The sequence below is a fragment of the Heptranchias perlo genome, chromosome 6, assembly GCF_035084215.1.
Source record: "Heptranchias perlo isolate sHepPer1 chromosome 6, sHepPer1.hap1, whole genome shotgun sequence".
Taxonomy (NCBI): Eukaryota; Metazoa; Chordata; class Chondrichthyes; order Hexanchiformes; family Hexanchidae; genus Heptranchias; species Heptranchias perlo.
In genome coordinates, this window is record NC_090330.1 from 27,014,605 (window position 1) to 27,035,785 (window position 21,181).

Sequence of the window (21,181 nt, forward strand, 5' to 3'; positions counted from 1 at the left end):
AGTGTTACTATAAGCAAAAGCTGTCTGGGCAATTTTGTCATGTGGTCTACTTAAAATTCAAATTTGGCATGGCCTGACCTCTTCACTGCTGGCTCAGGTGCACCTATCGATGGACCAACACGATTCTATTTTCAGAAAATCTATAATCTCTCTGATTCTTCCCCTCCCCCCACCTTTGACCTCATAGAATGTTACAGCATAGATGGGAGCCATTCGGCCTTTCATGCCTGTGTTGGCTCTTCGAAAGAGCTGTCCAATTTAGTCCCACACCCCAGCTTTTTCCCCATAACCCTGTGAATTAGTCCTCTTCAAATACATGTCCAATTGCCTTTTTGAAAATTCCTATGGAATCTACTTCCACCACCCTTTCAGGTAGTGCGTTCCAGATCTTAACAACCCTCTCTGAAAAAAATTCTCCTCATTTTCCCCTCTAGTTCTTCTACCAATTATTTTAAATCTGACTTCTGCTTACTGACCCACTTGCCAGAGCAAACAGTTGTTCCCCATCAAAACCCCTCATAATTTTGAATTCCTCTATTAGGCCTCCGCTTCACTTCCTCTGTTCTAAGGCGAACAATCCCAGCTTCTCCAATCCCTCCACATAACTAAAGTCCTGCATCCCTGGTAAACCTCCTCTGTATCCTTTCCAAGGCCTTAACATCCTTCCTAAAGTGTGGTGCCCAGAATTGTACACAACATTCCAGCTGAGATCCTAACCAGTGATTTGTAAAAGTTACACATGACTTCCTTGTTTTTGTCTTCAATGCCCCAATTTACAAAGCCAAGTAACCCAAACACTTTCTTAACTGCCTTATCAACTTGCTCTGCCACCTTCAAAGATTTATGAATATGCACCCCCAGGTCCCTCTGCTCTTGTATCCCCCCTCAAAATAGTACCATTTAGATTATACTGCTTCTCCATATTGTTCCTCCAAAGTGCATCACTTCACACTTGGCAGATCCAATTTAATGCAGCTATGTGTCTACCCATTTCACCAGTCTGGTAATATCCTCTTTACGATTCACTGCATTGCCAAGCTTTTTAAAACGCCTTGGGCCTTTTTACTATGTTAAAGACGCTATATAACTACAAGTTGTTGTTGTATCATCTGCAAACTTCAAAATTGTGCTCCCTACACCCAAGTCCAGGTCATTTATATATAATAAAATCAATGGTCCTAATAACGACCCCTGGGGGACCCCACTGCATACTTCTCGCCAGTCAGAAAAACATCCGTTCACCACTACTCTCTGCCTCCTATCCCTTAGCCAGTTATGTACCCAAGTTACCACCGTCCCTTTAATCCCATGTGCTTCTATTTTCCGAGTAAGTCTGTTATGTGGTACTTTATCAGTTGTCTTTTGAAAGTCCATTATACAACATCTACTGCACTACCTTCATCAACCCTCTCTGTTACTTCATCAAAGAACTCAGTCAGGTAAGTCACAAACGATTTGCCCTTTAACAAATCTGCACTGGCTGTTCTTTATTAACCTATGCTTCTCCAAGTGAGAATTAATTTTGTCCTTCACGGTAGTCTCTGGTGTTTTCCCACTTCTGATGTTAGACTGACTGGCCTGTGGTTACCAGGTTTATCCCTCTCCCCTTTTTTGAATAGGGATGTAACATTTGCAATGCTCCAGTCCTCTGGCACCACTCCCATATCAAAGGAGGATTAAAAGATTGTGGTCAGAGCTTCTGCTATCTCCACACTTGCTTCCCTTGGCAACCCAGGCAGCATCCCATCTGGACCAGGTGACTTGTTAACTTTGAGTGACACCAACCTATTTAGCATATCCTTTCTATCTATTTTTATCCTATTTAATATCTCTACTTCCTCCTCCTTTACTGCAGCATTAACTTCATCCTCTACTGCGATATTAACTTGCATCCTCTTTTGTGAAGACCGATGCATAGTACTCATTCGTTACCTCAGTCATGCCCTCTGCCTTCACAAGAAGATTTTTTTTTTGTCCTTAAATCAGCCCCATTATTCCTTTAACTATCCTTTGACTTTTATATGTTTATAAAAGATTTTTGGGTTCCCTTTTATGTTAATCTTTTCTCATGTTCCCTTTTATGTTAATCTTTTCTCATATTCTCTCTGCCCTTGTATAATTTTTCAATTTCCTCCTGCACTCTCTATTCTGCCTGGTTTTCTACTGTATTCTGTACTTGTCATTTGTCATTAACCTTTTTTCTGTTTTATTTTAACCTCTTTCCTTTGTCATCCAGGGAGATCTAGCTTTTGGATGCCCTATCTTTCCTCCTTGTGGGAATATGCTTGGTTTGTATCTGAACTATTTCCGCCTTGAAGGCCTGTCATTATTGTTCATTTACTGTTTTCTTAGCCATTCTTTGTTTCCAGTCCACCTGTGCTAGAGCCCTACTCAAATCACTGAAATTGGATCTCTTCCAGTTGGGTATTTTCACCATTGATTTTTCTTTGTCCCTTTCTGTAACTACATTAAACCTAATTATATTATGATCGCTATTGCCCAGATGTTCTCCTAATGAAACACGCTCTACTTGTCCTACTTCGTTCCCTAGAACTAGATCCAGCATTGTTTCCTTCCTCGTTGAGCTAGAAACATACTGATTAAGAAAGTTTTCCTGTACACACTTTAGGAATTCTTCACCCTCCTTGCCCTTTACACTTTTTTTTCCCCCAGTCTATATTGGGGTAATTGAAGTCCCCTACTATTACTGCTGTTATTTTTACATTTCTCTGAAATTTGCCTACAGATTTGCTTCTCTATCTCCTTCTCACTATTTGGGGGTCTATAGTAATCACCCAACAATGTAACAGCTCCTTTTCTGTTCCTTAACTCTAACCAAATAGCTTCAGTCTTTGAACCCTCTAGTATATCGTTCCACTGTAGAACTGTAATATTATCCTTGATCAATACTGCCACCTCTACCTCCACCTCCTTTTTCCCTTCCTTATCCCTCCTGAATACATTGTAGCCAGGAATGTTTAGTTCCCATTCCTGCCCTTGTTTAAGCCAGGTCTCCATATAGTCACTGGGGGTTAAATTGGATAACCCCTGAAAACGGGCGTGGGGATCGCGGTACATGATTAATCCACGCCCAGTTGTTGCGATGCAGGCAGAGCGTTACAGTCGTGCTGCCTGCTGTTTTAAATGATTGCTGCATGTAGCTAGTGCTACCTGCGCTGTTGATTGGCTGCACACATCAGCAGGGGGCCCTGATGTTGCAAGTTGATCATGCTTCCTAAAGGCAGCCTGCACCTCTTAAAGAGAAGGTGCATCACGGCTGCAAGAAATGGTGGGAGTCGTTTTAAAACTGAATCTGTCCTATGATACTCTGAAGAATGGCTGTGCCTGGGAGAGAGTGTGCACCAAGGTTCTCTGGTGCACAAGGCCTTGATGCAAGAGGTGGGGAGAAGGAGGGGCATTGTATATCTGCAGGGGGCAAGAGGCCCTCCAGACATAGGCTCAAGAGGTAGTGGGAGGAAGTAGGGGAGGAGGTAAATGTTAGGAGCATAGCTCCACTAACAGGAAGATGTTCAACGATTTAACACAAGTTGTCAAGGTGAGTGAGTTCAAGTTTCAAGTGGCATATCTTACAACTACACCACTAGTCTCATGCATTCCTCAATCCACTACACCCCCATCACCCACCTACCAACAATCTCTTTCAATCATTGCTCAGAACAAAATCATATGCTTTATCTCACCCTCACACACTTAGCACTGTTGCAAGCCTCAGACCCACAACTCTCAGTTCACACACACACTGGTAGCTATTTAACCATAACAGCCACATCACCCAAACATCTTGCAGGATACTCACTGATGAACTTCCCTCTTTCTTGCAGAGGAAGGTGGCACATAACAGGGATAGCAAGTGGAAGTGGCTCTAAGGAACATGAACCTGCTGTCCTCTTTCAGGATGACAGCATTCCTGCTCCCACCCCTGCCACTCCACCAGTGCCCTTGCTGTTGCCTGTCAGTCAGCCAGCCAGCCAGCCCACTTTATGGAAACTTTATCCAAGTATAGAATGTAATAAATTGGATAGCCAGGTGGTGAAGGATAGAATACTGGAGCCTGCTGTCCAGTTGCTTCAAGCTTTTATTCACAGAAATCCACATTACCCACCCCACACCCTAGATAAGCTTTCATATAAATGGATACAAGAGAGGCCCCAATTGATACACACCACCTGAATATAATTAACACTAATTGATATAAATCATATGGATACAATTAACATAGGAAACCTCCAAAAACACATACAAATGCACCAGCATCCAGAATAAATAATCCAGCAACTTACCTGTAACTCCTGCATGATCCCTTTAAACACAGTTGGTGGGGGGCCTTTCATGCCCTTTAAGTCATGTTTAGCTATGCAAGGTTAAGAGAGTGTGTTGAATGGAGTGTGGCGTTCCAAAATAGCAGTGGTCCCTTTTTTAAATTAGCTTTGCACACTGATTTGCATCATAATCTCCCTACTCTGCATGCTGCACGGATCGTTAGGCAGGCGCGCAAAAGCCCCTTTACCAAGTTGGCAACCTGCGCCCTTCCCGTCGGAGGTGTGTGCATGAATCTCGGACCCCATTTTTGAGACTTACTTGGCTACGTAGCGCCTTTAAAAAAAATGGGTGCCAAACGGCCCAATTTCACCCCCACTACATCATAACCCATGTTTCAACTTGTGCCTGCAGCTCATCAACCTTATTTGTAACACTCATTGCATTAACACATATGCCTTCCAACACCATGTCAGTCTGCTTTACTTATTTCCTCCATCTAATTCCTGTTCTTTCTACACTATTCTTTATTCTGTTGCTGTTTGTCCCTCCTAATTTTCTATGCACCTTGCCTCTCCTCTGCTGCTCTGGTTCCCTTCCCCAGCCAAATTAGTTTAAACCCTCCTCCATAGCACTAGTTAACCTCCCCATGAGGACATTGGTCCCAGCCCTATTCAGGTGCAACCCTTCCGGCTTGTATAGATCCTTCCTGCCCCAGACTGGTCCCAATGCCCCTGGAATCTGAAGCCCTCCCTCCTGCAGCACTTCTCCAGCCACGTATTCACCTGCACTATATCCCTATTTCTGTACTCACTAGCATGTGGCACTGGAAGTAATCCAGAGGTTACCACCTTTTGAGGTCCTGTTCTTTAATCTTTTTCCTTGCTCCTGAAACTATGCCTGTAGGACCTCAACCCTTTTGCTACCTATGTTAGGCAGAGTATTATTTAAATGGTGATAGATTGGGGAATGTTGATGTACAAAGGGACCTGGGAGTCCTTGTACACCAGTCACTGAAAGCAAACATGCAGGTGCTGCAAGCAGTTAGGAAGGCAAATGGTATGTTGGCCTTCATTGTAAGAGGATTTGAGTATAGGAGCAAGGATGTATTACTGCAGTTATACAGGGCCTTGGTGAGACCACACCTGGAGTATTGTGTACAGTTTTGGTCACCTTACCTAAGAAAGGATATACTTGCCATAGAGGGAGTGCAGCGATGGTTCACCAGACTGATCCCTGGGATGGCAGGACTGTCGTATGAGGAGAGATTGGGTCAACTCGGCCTGTATTCACTCGAGTTTAGAAGAATGAGAGGGGATCTCATTGAAACATATAAAATTCTGACAGGGCTAGACAGACTGGATGCAGGGGAGATGTTTCCCCTGGCTGGGGGGTCCAGAACGAGGGGGTCACAGTCTCAGGATAGGAGGTAGGACATTTAGGACTGAGATGAGGAGAAATTTCTTCATTCAGAGGGCGGTGAACCTGTGAAATTCTCAACCACAGAAGGCTGTGGAAGCCAAGTCACTGAATATATTTAAGAAGGAGCTAGATAGATTTCTAGACACGGAAGGCATCAAGGGGTATGGGGAGAGAGCGGGAATATGGCATTGAGATAGAGGATCAGCCATGATCACATTGAATGGTGGAGCAGGCTCGAAGGGCTGAATAGCTTACTCCTGCTCCTATTTTCTATGTTTCTATGTTATTGGTTCCAACACAGACCAGGACTTCAGGTTGTTCCCCTTCCCCTCGCAGAATGTCCTGTAGAACATACCATTCGAGACTCATGTCTGCAGTTCCAGAAACGCCTGTCTATCCCCCTGACTATCGAATCCCCTATAACAACTGCATTTCTACACTTGTGCCCTCCTGCACAGCTGAGTCTCCCACAGTGCTGTGAATTTGCTTTAGACTGTACTCACTCCTTGTGTTGTGACGTCACTTTTTGATTTTTCTGTGTTTCAGACTCACTGTTCTGCTCTTGCGCTTCTTGTGTAGCCATTCCTTGGGCCTCCTGTGATGCTCTGCCGCTCCACTCTTGTGCTTCTTATGTAGCCGCTCCTCGGGCCTCATATGGTCTACCCATGTGACTTTTCATTCCTCTGCACGTGCGCATCCACACTGCCACTGACCCATACAACGAATATCATGGGGGGAATGGAGCTGATTTCCTGTCTTCTCCAATGGGAGATTAGCCAGTTAATGTTGAAACTTGAAATTATACTTGGGTCTCGCAGCTTCTTTTATTTTTTTCCTCCTTTTCAGTGCACTTCAGAAGTACATGTTCAGGAGGGGTAAAGTTTTTTTTTATTGGGTGAATGATTTGACCATTATTATAATATGATTGCCTTAATTGTTGCACTCCACCCAGCCGAAATATTGGACCCAGGATAAATTCCCTTCCCTGATGAACAGGCCATGTGTGGAAACTTTGAAAAAATTCATCCAGATTAGTAATTAAAAATTTTAGTTGATTTGCTGTTCTTGTACAGAAATATGAAATCCTAAAACTTTTTCCCTTTTTATTAGGGCAGTTGTGTCCTTTGTGTCTAAGAACAGGACTGTTGGAGTTGCAGCTAAAAGTCAGGTAACTTTTTTTCTATTCCTCCAAAAACACGTACAATTGCACCATTAGCCAGAAGAAATAACCCAGCAACTAACCTGTAAATACTTAATGATCCCTTTAAATCGCGATGGTGGGAGGTCGTTCATGCCCTTTTAGGTCCTGGTCAGCTGTGCGAGGTTAAGACAGTACATTGGCTGGAGTGTGGAGTTCCAAAATAGCAGCATTGCCTTCAAATCAGCGTTGTACACTGATCCGCATCATATTCTCCCTTCTCTGCATGGTGCCGGCGGTTGTCAGGTGCACGCTTTTAAACCGCTTTACCAAGATGGTGTCCTGCGCACTTTCTGTCGGTGCATCTCGGACCCCATTTTCGGGACTTAGGTGCCTGAGTATCGCCTAAAAAAAAACGAGCACTACACAGCCCAATTTCACCTCCTATATTTCTTACTTAACATTTACTTCACCTAGCATGGTGCAACCTTAACATAGAAATATTTTAAATTTTTCCAAGTCATCTAGTTTGTTACATGTACACAAGTGCAGCACCACAATGAGCCATCAACTGCAGACAATGTGAGGGAAGAGGTGAGGAGAATGTACAAGGCTATGGGAAGAGAGCAGAACAGAGGGATTAGTTTTGGATTGCTCTAACAAAGAGCTGGCACATGAAAGATAGGCCAAATGGTGTATTTCTGTGCTGTAAACTCCTTTTTTGGTTCTAGGAAACGAGATAATCATGATTAAGTTTTGGTGGGAAGCGATATCATAGAATCATAGAAAGTTATGGCACAGAAGGAGGCCATTCGGCCCACCGTGTCCGTTCCAGCCAAGAAGAGCTATCCAACTTAATCCTACTTTCCAGCACTTGGTCCATAGCCCTGCAGGTTATGGTATTTCAAGTGCATATCCAAGTACTTTTTAAATGAGTTGAGGGTTTCTGCCTCTACCACCCTTTCAGGCAATGAGTTCCAGATCCCTACCACCCTCTGGGTGAAAAGATTTCTCCTCAGCTCCCCTCTAATCCTTCTACCAATTACTTTAAATCAATGTCTGGTCACTGACCCCTCTGCTATGGGAAATAGATCCTTCCTATCCACTCTATCTGGACCCCTCAATTTTATACACCTCAATTAAATCACCCCTCAGCTTCCTCTGTTCCATTGAAAACCAGCCCAGCCTATCCAATCTTTCCTCATACCTAAAATTCTCCAGCCCTGGCAACATCCTCTTAAATTTCCTCTGTACCCTTTCTAGCGCAATCACGTCTTTCCTGTAATGTGGTGACCAGAACTGTATGCAGTACTCAAGCTGTGGCCTAACTAATGTTTTATACAGTTCTAGCATAATCTCCCTGCTCTTATATTTTATGCCTCAGCTAATAAAGGAGAGTATGATGAACATTTTGAGATGTCCAAGGAAGTTACAAGTGATTTAACGAATCATTCAAGATCTGAGTACCACTTGTGCATAACATAGATAAAAAGGCTATGCCAGAAACCATAATTCTATTTATGGATTGCGGTAGAACTTTCAAGATAATGCACAATTGACAGTTAACAACAACTTCCATAACTTTAGAAAGATTGATGTAAAAGTAATAGGTCAGTAGACGTGTAAGACACTTTTTCCTGGAAATATGGTGAGCTCTAATAAATTTCTAAGGAGAAGGAAAGGTGTAGTAGGAGTAGAAAAACATTAAGAGATTACAGAGGACAGGGTAAAGTTTGACGGCACACATTATTGTCGCTTTGCTTCAGTGGCCAGATTTTTTTTTTATTAAACATTCTGTTAGCTTCATAAACTAGTAAAGAAATTAATTTTTTTTGTGTTTGTCTGTCTGTTTTAGCTACAAGAAAAGGCTTGTAATTTTAATCTCAATCACATCTGTAACAAATTGAATTCTTTCTATATCTGTAAATGTTATCTTAAGATTTAAAGCTTGTAAATCAGTAAATTGACATAAAAATGTCATCTGGTGATTGGTCGGGATTCAGTTATCTCTGTTTACTTTGCAGCTGATCACAAATGCCAAGAATACTATAATAAACTTCAAAAGATTCCATGGTCGAGTTTTTAATGATCCCCTTATTCAAAATCAGAAAGCTAATCTAGCTTATGACCTTGTTCCGATGGAAACTGGAGTTGGAATGAAGGCAAGTCCATTTGAATTTTCTTCTCAGCAAGTATATTTTTTGATTCCTATAGATAGATCTGAACAATGGTAATTCTATAATGTGTTCTTTTGGATTTATTGTTGATAAGAACTGGCATCACAAAAAAACAATGTTGACTCTCTAGGAAAAATTAAAATATCTTGGCACTTGTGCTTGACAGAAGTTTATTTAATAACTGTTTGAATTCTAAGGACCTTTTATTTTGCCCTGTCCCAGCCTGGGCACAAGTCTAGTGGAATGCACATAAAGTGCGCTTTACCTGACCTGATCTGAACCTGCCTGTATTTCTGCATTTAGGTCAATAGGCTAGGGCCAATATTCATCAAGTCCAAAGACACCAGCCAGAAGGCCTCCACTCCAATGCTTGGCTGGGCTCGATCGAATTTCTAGGCCAATTGGTCAGTAGTCAGATGGGTAAGACACTAGCCTTTCTTGGATAGGGTGAGTGCAAAATATTTCCAAGGAGAAGGAAAGGTGTACTGGAAGCAAGAGAAATTGAAGAGGCTACATAGGACATGGTTAAGTTTGAAGGTATACATGTAGCATCAAAGACTGAATCTTTAATTTCTTTTTAACATCTGCTATTTTTGTGGGTAGATATTACATAAAATGGTAAAGAACTTTTACATTGAACTTTCTAAAGTTAACATCTGGGACTTTGCCTGCTCCTCTCTGATCTGAGTAAGACATACATAAGGGCACCACCCCTTAGGCCTTCACCAAACAGAGACCGATGAAAATGAGATGGATGATGCGGTGACATCACTTTTGCCTCACTTGTGTGGCCTTTGAACGCTTGCCCTGCTCAAGGGACAAGCACTTTGCCCTCATACCTCCAAAGAACAGGCCATCAAATAGAGAGGTGGGGGGAGAGGTCTCGTGTAACAGGTCTTGGCCCTTTTTCTTCCATTTGGCTCCCAGGAAATGAGTGTTCCCTGAGCGCAAAGCAAAGAAAGATCAGCTCTCTAATATTTTTAGACATTGTTAAGAGTTTTTTCTTTCAATCAATACTGTCCTGACATTCTGGTAATGAAAGGCATTTTGTTTTCTAGGTTAATAGGCTAATCCAAATGAATTTGAATCACAATGTATTGCAAGAGATTGCATACATTTAACCATAAAATATAATTATTTTTCATGTAGCTCTAGAAGTAAACTAAATACAGCAGCAACTTCCATTTATATAGCTGCATCAATGTAGAAAAATGTCCCACAGCACTTCAAAGGCATAATTTTTTTTAAATGGATGCCAAGCCAAAGAAAGAGATATTAGGAGGGATAATCAAAATCTTGGTCAAAAAGGTGGATTTTAAGGAGGGCCTTAAAGGAGGAGGGAGAGGTGGAGCTATTTAGAGAGGGAATTCCAGACCATGCAGCTTAGGCGGCTGAAGCCCAAAGGTGGTTTGAAGGGAAGGGGAAATGTGTAAGAGGCCAAAATCACAGGAACAGAGTTTTGGGGGTGGGGGTGGATGATTGTAGGGATGGAGAAGGTTAGAGATAGGGAGGGGTGTGGTCACAAAGGGATTTAAACACATGGATGAGAATTTGAAGCTTTGGGTCTTGGAGCCAATGTAGGCCGACGACGACAGGGATGATGGGTGAGTGGGACTTAGTGCGTATTTGATTCAACGGTGGCATCAAAGAATTGACTTAGAAAATACACCTTGGTCAAATCTCTGACTTTCTAACGTGCCTGAAGATTCAAAATTTTTCTTTGCAACCACTCATCACATTATATTTGGAGCGAACTCAGCCATCAGATCAGATGCGAGGGCAAAATAAATTTAAAGACTTTGGGATGCTGGCCAAATGATCTAAACACGTCTGAAATTTCAAGTGCTTTTTTTAAAAAACCACATGTTGTTCTTTTACTTTTTCCTTTTTCTTCACATCCGACTGCTAATTATCTTTAGCGGAGTTATCCCAGCTGTTGGTACCACTTCTAGGCCAGGAGGGCCTTTTTTTTGGTTAGTCTCCAGTGATGTGTAGAGAATGATGAGTACATACATGGTAGAATTATATTTAATCAATTTCACACAAACCTGCCATGGCTAGATTTTTGACTTTGTGTGATGGTGTAAAACAGGCGACAGCGTATCGGCAGCCTGTTTTATATCTCTCCTGATTTTTATTTCCATTGAAGTCGGGGACAGCTAAAAACAGTGAGGACCAATATGGCCACCAGCGCAGAAAAGGTGCAGGACCTCGTGCCCAGAAATTGGTATACATTGCGCCCGTTTTACACCCAAAAATTAGGCGAAACGCATACCAATTTCTACTCCAGCGTGTCCAAATAACTTATACTGAATGTGCCCATGCCAAGTGCCAGGATGTTGGGAAGTGGTTGTGACAGCAAAATTAAACTTGCTTGCAGGCCTGGAATAAACAAAATTTTTGTAGGACTTGGGTAACTGCAGCACAGTGCCAGGAGTAAATGGCAGGTGTTATTTTAACAGATACATCAGTAGAAACAAGATGTTACCTCTAGATAGGGTTGCCAACCCTCCCGGATTGCCCGGGAGTCTCCCGGAATAAGCGATCAGTCTCCTGTGAAAGTACTTTTGTATGTGCTGTTCGTGCCTGCGCACCTCCACGACCCGGAATCTCAATTCCCATCCCGCACCATCCTGGCTGTCTCCCAGGTGCTCGAGGCATTGGCTGAAACCGAAGATGGGCAATCAGCCATTTATTCTGTGCTGAAATTTCTTTGTGGCTGGTCTCCGTGCTGCCGAAAATGCCGACTTAAGTATTGCTTTAAGAAGAAAGAAACTGAGCATCGACACTCAATTACAGGGTACCCAACCTTTATACGGTAAGTGCAATAACATTTGCAAACTGCAGCGATTGAATGTCACATGACCAAACCTCCAGGAATACATCCAGAGTTGGCAACCCTACCTCTGGGGATTATCAATGTTACAAAAGCATTACTAAATCATGACAATAAGAAATTGGCATGACAGAAGTAAAATCTAAAATTTTAATAAAATTTGCATTTGTACAGCACCGTTGTTACATCCTAAAATACTTTATAGCCAATGAATTATTTTTGAAGTGTAGTCACTGTTGTAGGCAAACATAGGAGCCAATTTAGACAGCAAAGTTCTGAAAACAGCAATGGGATAAATGACCAAATAGTCTGTTTTGGTGGTGTTGGTTGTAGGATAAACTTTAAGCAAAAATGAATGCCTCCAATTACATGCGCATTGACATAGGTAGGGAATTGATTCAGAGGTAGGAGAAAGAGAGTAGGGATATGGGTATGTACTTGAATTGATGGGATGTGATTAATGGTGCCCCCAGCGATCTGTACTGGGGTTTCAGCTTTTCACTATATTTATCAATGATTTAGATGAAGGAATAGAGAGCTGTGTATCTAAGTTTGCTAATGACATTAAGTTAAGTGGCACAGTAAGTAGTGTAGATTGGAGCAGAAGGTTACAAAGGGACATTGATAGATTAAGTGAGTGAGCAAAACTGGCAGATGGAGTTCAGTGTGGGGAAGTGTGAGGTCATCCACTTTGGACCTAAGAAAGATAAATCAGAATATTTTCTAAATGGTGAGAAGCTAGGAACTGGAGGAGCAGAGAGATTTTGGGGTCCATGTACAGAAATCACTAAAAACTAATGGACAGGTACAAAAAATAATCAAAAAGGCTTAAATACATGTTAGCCTTTATCTCAAGGGGGCTGGAATACAAACAGGTGGAAGTTATGCTACACTCATAAAGCTCTGGTTAGATCTCATCTGGAGTACTGCATTCAGTTCTGGGCACCGCACCTCAGGAAGAATATATTGGCCCCAGACGGGGTATAGCGCAGATTCACCGGGGTTAAAAGGGTTAAATTATGAGGACAGGTTTACTAGATTAAGCTTGTATTCCCTTAAGTATAGAAGATTAAGGGGTGATTTAATTAAAGATGATTAAAGAGTTTGATAGGGTAGATAGAGACAAACTATTTCCTCTTGTGGGGAGTCCTTGTGGAACAAGGAGGCATAACCTTAAAATTAGAGCAAGGCCATTCAGGGGTGAAGTCAGGAAGCACTTCTTCATGCAAAGGGTAGTTGAAGTCTGGAACTCTGCCCCCAAAAAGCTGCTGAAGCTAGGTCAATGAAAAATCTCAAAACTGAGATTGATAGATCTTTGTTAGGCAATGTGTATTAAGAGATATTGAATCAAGGCAGGTAAATGGAGTTAAGGTGCAGATTATCCATGATCTAATTGAATGGTGGATCAAGCTTGAAAGACTGAATGGCCTGTTCCTGTTCCTATGTTGATAAGAGTTAGCTAGGACAAAGGGAGAATTCTCCGACTCTTTGAGTAATGCCATAGGATCTTTTACGTGCACCTGAGCAGGCAGACAGGACCTTGGTTTAACATCTCATCCAAAAGACGATGGTTAGCTAACAGTTAAGAGAAAGTAAATTTTGTTAAAGTACTCCTGCATTTTAGGGGGGAAAATCCTCACTAACCTTTGTTTGGTTTCATAGAAAATGTCAATTTTATTACTGTTTGGAGGCCCTAATGTTTGTTTTCCCTGCTTCCCAGGCCCCTCTTTTGATATCACTGAGAAAATACTTTTGCATTGCAGTGTAGCTCTAAAAGAAACTACAGGGACCATGACTTAAGACCAGCCTGAGAACTGATCTTGAGTGCAGAACCCTGGAAAATCCTGCTATAGGCTAGTAATGCAGTATCCTTTAACAGATTGAACTATTTATTTCTGGAGAAAATGGCAGTTGGAACTCAAAATGGATTTTGAATTGGAGATTGTTAATTTTGTGTCCTCCATGTGCAAACCCGCATGAATTTTCATTTGAAACAAATTTTGATTGGCAGCTAATTGAAGATTAACTGATGATAATATTTTAAAAACATCAGAAGCAGTAATAATTGAACAATTTGCTTAGGTAAACTTTGTCACTTTGGTAAAGGATTCAAATACCAGAGATGCAAGTTTAAAAATAGGTGTTTGATAGTATACCATATTTGGACAAAGGATCATAGGCTTGCAAGTAATTTTCAAGAAAGGGAAACTGAAGGCCCAGAAATTTGGGCGCACCCATTTTTGGCCACACAGGGTACATTCTCTGCGCTTGAATGTCGAGGCTCACCAGATATTGGGCCTCGGGCCTTTTTATAATGGAGCCGGCGTAGCGGAAAATCTGGCCGCTGTTGACGTAATTGTAAGGCAAGTGGGTCTGGGAATTGGGGGGCCAGGGAATGCGGGGATCAGGGATACCGAAGTAAATGGGTCGGGGGTCATGGAACACAAGGTCGGGGGTCGCAGGGCTGGGGAATGTAGGATCGGACAGATGAAGTACTGCTTTACATAGCGTGTGCTTTACTTTCTGCTAGAAATTACAAAATTCTAAAAGTACTATACATCAGATATCTAGTACCAATTCAAGCAAATGTTTCACTGCTAAAATAAATCTATTTTAAAAGGCTGATCATTGAGTATAAAAGCTGCAAGGCAAAACATTAGGTTGAAAGGATGATGGAAAGATGCACATTGTTCATTATTTCAGGAAATTGTTATCTATAAGTTATAGAATGTAGATGATCTCTAATTAGAGCTAGGCTAAAGAACCATATCAAATAGGGTTATTCATATTTTTAAAACCAACCCATCATTTCAGCTGCATATATATTTTTGCTTGCAGGTAATGTATATGGATAAAGAGCAGCATTTCAGTGTGGAACAGATTACAGCCATGCTGCTGACCAAACTGAAGGAGACAGCTGAGAGTAATTTGAAAAAGCCTGTATCTGATTGTGTGATTTCTGTAAGTATGAAGAAAGAAAGAAGGAAAACTTGCATTTATGTAGTGCCTTTTATGACCTCAGGATGTTCCAAAGCGCTTTACAGCTAATGAAGTACCTTTTTGCAGTGTAGTTACTGTTGTAATGTAGGAAATGCGGCAGCCAATTTGTGCACAGCAAGTTTCCACAAACAGCAATGTAATAATGACCAGATAATCTGTTTTAGTGGTGTTGGTCGAGGGATAAATGATGGCCAGGACACCGGGGAGAATTCCCTTGCTCTGCTTCAAAATAGTGCCATGGGACCTTTTACATCCACCTGATAGAGCATCTTGATTTTAGCGTCTCATTCGAAAGACGGCACCTCCCTCAGTACTGCACTGGAGTATCTGCCCTGGAGTAGGACTTGAACCCACAACTTCTAACACAGACATGAAAGTGGTGCGCACTGAACCACAGCTGACACGTGTAAGCACTGGCAGTTACTATTAGCCAGTTTAGCGATTCCTTAGTCCGTGTTAGATTGTTGTTTGTCCTTCTATATTAGGAATCTATTTACTAAATAAATCTGCTTTTTAAGCACACTAATCTTAATTGTACAGGATCATAAACACGTTATCATTATGGTGTGTACAGTTTTCAATTTGAAATGTGACAGTGGAATCCTTTGTCTCATTACTAGTTCACCAAAATCTCTGATCATTAAGTTTAGCATTGTTCGAAAATATTGGCCCTTGAATTGCTCCGAGCGGCGAACTAGCATTGGTTGCTGCTCATTAGATTTAAATTCACCCACGAAGATACCGCGTTCTTTTTGGCAGCAACTTCCTTGGACTGTGAGCTCAAGTAACATCAGCGTTCTTTCCTGGGCTGTGTGAGTGTTGAAAGAATCTCTGAGGCCCCTCAACCAATCAGCTTGAAGCAAGCCACACTGAAAAGCAGGAAGTGCAGTTCATAGACAAACATCACAGATTTAAAAACCCAGATGTGCCTGATAAGGGAATTATAAAAAGACAAAGAGAAAGGGAAATAGAGAGGATAACATTAAAAGATTAAGAGAAAAGAGACAGAAGGAAAAAAATTTTTTTAAATTTAAAAATTTTTAATTTAATTTTTTTTTAATGTCCAGAAGCTATTAAAATCGGGAGTAATGAGACTCCTCATTTTTAAAAATTAATTTTTAGTGCCAGGGAGGTTATTTGGCAGTCATTAAGACTTACCACGCTGTTAAAACTTAGTTTAGACTTAAAAAGCTGAGCGTACCTGTTTTGTGGTACTGGACAGGAGAGCAAGTTGGCGCTGGTCCATTGATTCTATTGACTGCAGCCAGCGATGTCCCCTTGAGGGTGAAGCTGTCAGATCGCTGGCGAACCAGGAAGAGCAAGTTTGACTGCACATGAGCGCTGTTGGGCTCACCATTATTTTGAAAGTAATTTCCGTCCCATTACTAAATATGCTTTTACACTACAGGTGTGCAGCCAACTGCAAACGTATATATATCTCTGTGCCCTGCATTCTGTAATCGAGCCCAGATCTGGGAACCAGTAACTCTGCATTGTAGATTCACAAAAATGTGGGTTTATAGTTCTGTTTTTTGATGTGTAAACACAGTGAGCCAGTCCTTTGAGTTGGTTCTGTCTGGGGCCCAGGTTGCCTAGAGACTGGGACCTAACTCTGGGAGAGTGGTGCACAGAGGTCACACTCCCAAAACAGGTTGCAGTCTTAATTTTAAATGAAAGTGCCCCAAAACAGTTCAGCAAACTAAAACTTTTAAAATATAAATTCCTATTAAATATCTAATAGGCAATAATAAAGCAATGAGTTTTCAGTTCCCTGTTACAAGTGCATATTTTTGCTGTTACATAGTGGATTTGTTACTGGACTAGTAATGGTTATGTCATTGGACTAGTAATCCAGCGAAAGTGAGTTCAAATCCCAACATGGCAGTTTGAGAATTTGAATTCAGTTTAAAAACATCTGTAAATAAAAAAAATAAATAAATAAAGCTGGCATCAGTAAAAGTAACCATGAATTTATCGGATTGTCTTGAAAATCCAACTGGTTCATTAATGTTCTTTCGGAATGGAAACCATCCGGCCTTATCCGGTCTGGCCTATATGTGACTCCAGTTCCACACTAACTTGGTTGACTCTTAATTGCCCTCACAAATGGCCTACTAAGCCACTTAGTTGTATCAAACTGCTTATTGGTTCAAGAATAAGGCTCACCATCACCTTCTCAGGGCAATTAGGGATGAACAATAAATGTAGCTTTGGCAACAACGCCCACATCCCAAGAATGATTTAAAAAAACAAACTTATACAATTGTGAAAGATCCTTCTCTCTTAAAAATGGCTCTGTTAACAGCTTGACTTGGCTGCAATGGTTCTTGTATAATTATTTTGCAAGAGGGGCTACACAAAGCATTGTGTTAAATTGTGCTAGTGTCGGCTTTCTTTTCCTGCCTCAGTTGTAGAGTATGATTTTTCAGCCAGCTACACTACCCATCAAAAATATGAAATTTAAATGTCAGCTTCTTAAATATTTAAGAATTTAAAAGGATTATAACCTAATATTTGTTTGGGATCTGAGTCTCCTGCTCTTAAAATGCAAAGCATAAAATGTGATTTTTTTTTTTCAGGTACCCTCTTTTTTCACCAATGCTGAAAGAAGCTCAGTGTTAGATGCTGCCCATATTGCTGGCTTGAATTGCCTAAGACTGATGAATGATACCACTGCAGGTATGATGTAAGATAGGAATTTTCTAACGTGAAGTTTATTTTTAAAAAGAAATTGTACTAATGGTATGTCCCTGATATTTTAGTGTCTCTAGCTTATGGAATCTACAAAGCAGATCTTCCAGCCCCTGAAGAAAAGCCAAAAATTGTGGTATTTGCAGATATGGGTCATTCAGCATTCCAAGTTTCTGTCTGTGCTTTCAATAAGGGAAAACTTAAGGTAATTAGCATACATTGTACACTTATACCACAGAAAATCTCAGCTAGATTTTAATGAGAAGTCATTCCTGAAGTTCACTTGCAGAGTTTTTCAATAATTTTTTGACAAGCTGCGTCTGACAATTTAATGTTTATTTACAGCTCTTATTGCATTCTTCTACATGTTTTTTTTCTAGACTCTGAGTGAAGTGTATTGTTTTCATTCACTCTTTTCCCCGAGGAAGTTACTTTTAATTTTGATCATTTTTGTAGGACACGTCCTAACTTTTTCGTGTTGGTTCTTTGGGCCTTCCCTTCCCCAACCCACCAAAAAAAGCTAGCCACTAACTTATTAAGCAATGTAGAATAAACCTGGTAAGATTACCAGTCCTTGGAAGTTTTGAAGTACCAAACTGCACAGCACTTTGTATATGGTTGAAGTAATAGGTGGCCATTCAAAAGCATTGAGGGTTGAATTTCCATTGTTGAGATATGAGCCATTCTACATGTCACTTAAGACCACTTGCCTCAATTTTTTTCTGTCTTTTAAAAATGTTTAAAATAAATTTCATCTCAAAGTTTATAAAAATTCCTCCTTGATTTACGAAACTATTTGAAGAAAAGCTACTGAGTAGAAAGTGCTAAAAGCTAAAGAAAAGTATTCTGACTGGGACTGGTGCATTCTGGGAAATTGTACCGTGTACCTAATCAAAATTCAGCTCAGAGTAACAGCTGTGGGCAAAAATATCAGGTTAGACAATAGTTATGGCCCATGGTTATAGCACATCTATTAATATAAAAATCTTGTGTTTACATGCACTGTAAAAATATCGATATGTTTTTACATTATTCTTATGCAGAACAAAGACAGAACAACAGATATAGCACAATTGGTTTAAACTGTTCACTCGCAAATCCTGTCTTTTCCCCTCAATGACACTGATAACATTGGAGAGGATGAATTTCAGGGCTGAAAACATTGTACTGTAAGGATAGGCACTTCTAGCCTATTTATTTAATAATCTATTTGGATAACATGGAGCTAAAACGGTTGTTAGGATTTAAAACACATAGGTTAAATTGGTTAACCCCCGAAAACGGGCACGGGCATCACATTGACGTCGTGATTAACCCGCGCCCAGTCGACCCGTCGCAGGTAGGACGCGACATTTGTGCTACCACAGAACTTAGATCATGCATGCGAAAAATCCAGGCCTTGTCACTACAATTCCATGACATTCATACTTTCCACCAGTAGGGGGAGCACAAATTTCTTAAAGGCAGGCTGTCTCTGTGACAGCCTGCCAAAATCTCTTAAGGGTAGCCAGTACCTGTTATTTGTTAAAAAATAACAGTCTGCTGTCTGCACGGAGTCTGAACAGAGGTCAGACATCGCATATGTAAAACACAGATGTAGGTCCTGTCCCTATGTTTACAAACTTGAGTTATGTTAAAACATTGAATAAAGGTTGCGCACTACTAAATCCCACATCCTCCAATCTGCATGCCTGACCTCACCAATCTGCTGGTCCGAATTGGTACCAAGCCTGTGAGAGTGCATGCACCCAAGGCTCTCTGATGATGCACTAGAGGGGATTGTGCAAGAGGTGGATAGGTGGGGCATTATCTATCCGTGGTAGGTAGGGGGGCAAGAGGCCCTCCAGACATCTGCTCAAAGGGCAGTGGGAGGCAGTAGGGGACGCAGTCAATGCTAGACACATAGCACCACAAACATGCATGCAGTGCAGGAAGAAGTTCAGTACTTTGACACAAGTGGTCAAGGTGAGTGAGGTTAACTGTCAAGTGGCATCACCTACCAACTGCATCACTAGCCACATCCACTGCTGCACACACTGCACCACCCATCACCCACCTACCAACAAACTCCTTCAATCAGTACACAACTCTTCCAATCAGATGCTTCCTCTCTCCCTTACACATTACCACTGTTGCAAGCTGCACACCCGCAACTCACAGGCCACACACACTGGCAGCTATTCAACCACGACAGGCACATCACCCAGACACACGTCCCGCTTTCTTGCAGGAGAAGGTGGTGCATAACAGGAGGCAGCAAGTGGCAGTGGCATTTAGCCCCTCGAGCCTGTTCCGCCATTCATTGAGATCATGGTTGATCTATGACCTAACTCCATATACCCGCCTTAGCCCCATATCCCTTAACTCCCTTGGTGCACAGAAATCTATCAAGCTCAGCTTTAAAATTCACAATAGAGCTAGCATCAACTGCTGTCTGCAGAAGAGTGTTCCAAACTTCTCCCACCCTTTGCATGTAGAAGCGTTTCCTAACTTCACTTCCTGCACATCCTGGCTCTAAATGTTTGGCTATGTCCCCTCGTCCTAGTATTCAAGTACAGGCGAGCTCCAAAAACAGTTACAAATGCATCAGCAGACAGAAGCAATAATCCAGCCACTAACCTGTAAGTCTTGCATGGTCCCTTTCTAAAAAGTGCTGGTGGGAGGGTCCTCTGGGCACTCTAAGACATGTGCAGATGGTCGTGGTTGAGACAGTGTGTTGAGTGGAGCTTTCAGTCCCAAAATGGTGTCCTATCACTTTAAATCAGCGTTGCACACTGATCGAACGCATTTTCTCCTTACTTTACATGCTGCCGGTGTTCATTATTTGCGCATGCGCTAAACCCTTTACCAAGATGGCGTTCCAGCATGATGTGCGCCATCTTGGATGTTTGGGAGGCTGCTTAGCGCCGAAACAGCAGGTGTTAAACGGCCCAATTTCTAGCCCACCGGTTTTTAAAACACAGGCTTTTGATCACGGCACGTGGGAGTGTAAGAGAGTAGATTGCTGCAAAATAAAAGGAAGTGGGTTCCGTTGCTATAAAGCATAATATCAAAGGTTTGTACAACAAAGCTCGGGAAAATCAAGTATGGGAAGTGGTGTGGGCCCCACATCCCTGCCTAGCAATTTGTTCAAAGAGCTATGAGTCGTAAAACACCCAGTAGCTTAAGAATCCAACGGAAACTAGATCATAAAAGAAAATGGTATGAAAAGAGATACAATGGGGCCAATTTTCGGATGGTCGAGTGGAGGCGGGGGGGGGCTCTGAAAATGGCAGAATCCCAGAGCGGGTTCGGAGCCCGGCTCCAACCTGCTCACTTCCGGGTTCCCCAGTGACGCGTTCGGGTGCGCACGCAGCTACCGCATGAGGGACTCCCACCGGCAATTAAAGCCGGCGGGATGATTATTTAGCTAGTTGGGATACTTGACAGACCTCATTGAGTGGAGATTTTGGCAGGGGTGCAATTTTGAAGGATCCTCAGTGTGTTTCCCATGCTGTGGGAAACACTCCCTGTTGAAGCAGATGTGTTTCAGTCAGCAGCCAGTGGGTGATGCAAAGGATTATTTGACGGTTGGTGGGGAATACCTCATTTATTGCAGCAGGGCACTCTGTCACTTCAGAAAAAGTTTTGGCTGCAACA

General features: G+C 41.8%; 1 protein-coding gene across 1 annotated transcript in view; it reads left to right on the forward strand.

The window, feature by feature from the left end:
• LOC137322845 (heat shock protein 105 kDa-like) overlaps positions 1 to 21,181 on the forward strand; it is a 70,825-nt gene that overhangs the window by 8,351 nt on the left and 41,293 nt on the right. The window contains exons 2-6 of the mRNA XM_067985978.1: positions 6,811 to 6,868; positions 8,863 to 9,000; positions 14,690 to 14,812; positions 17,431 to 17,530; positions 17,614 to 17,747. Of these exons, the coding sequence (XP_067842079.1) occupies positions 6,811 to 6,868; positions 8,863 to 9,000; positions 14,690 to 14,812; positions 17,431 to 17,530; positions 17,614 to 17,747 (553 nt within the window). The remainder of the gene's footprint in view (positions 1 to 6,810; positions 6,869 to 8,862; positions 9,001 to 14,689; positions 14,813 to 17,430; positions 17,531 to 17,613; positions 17,748 to 21,181) is intronic.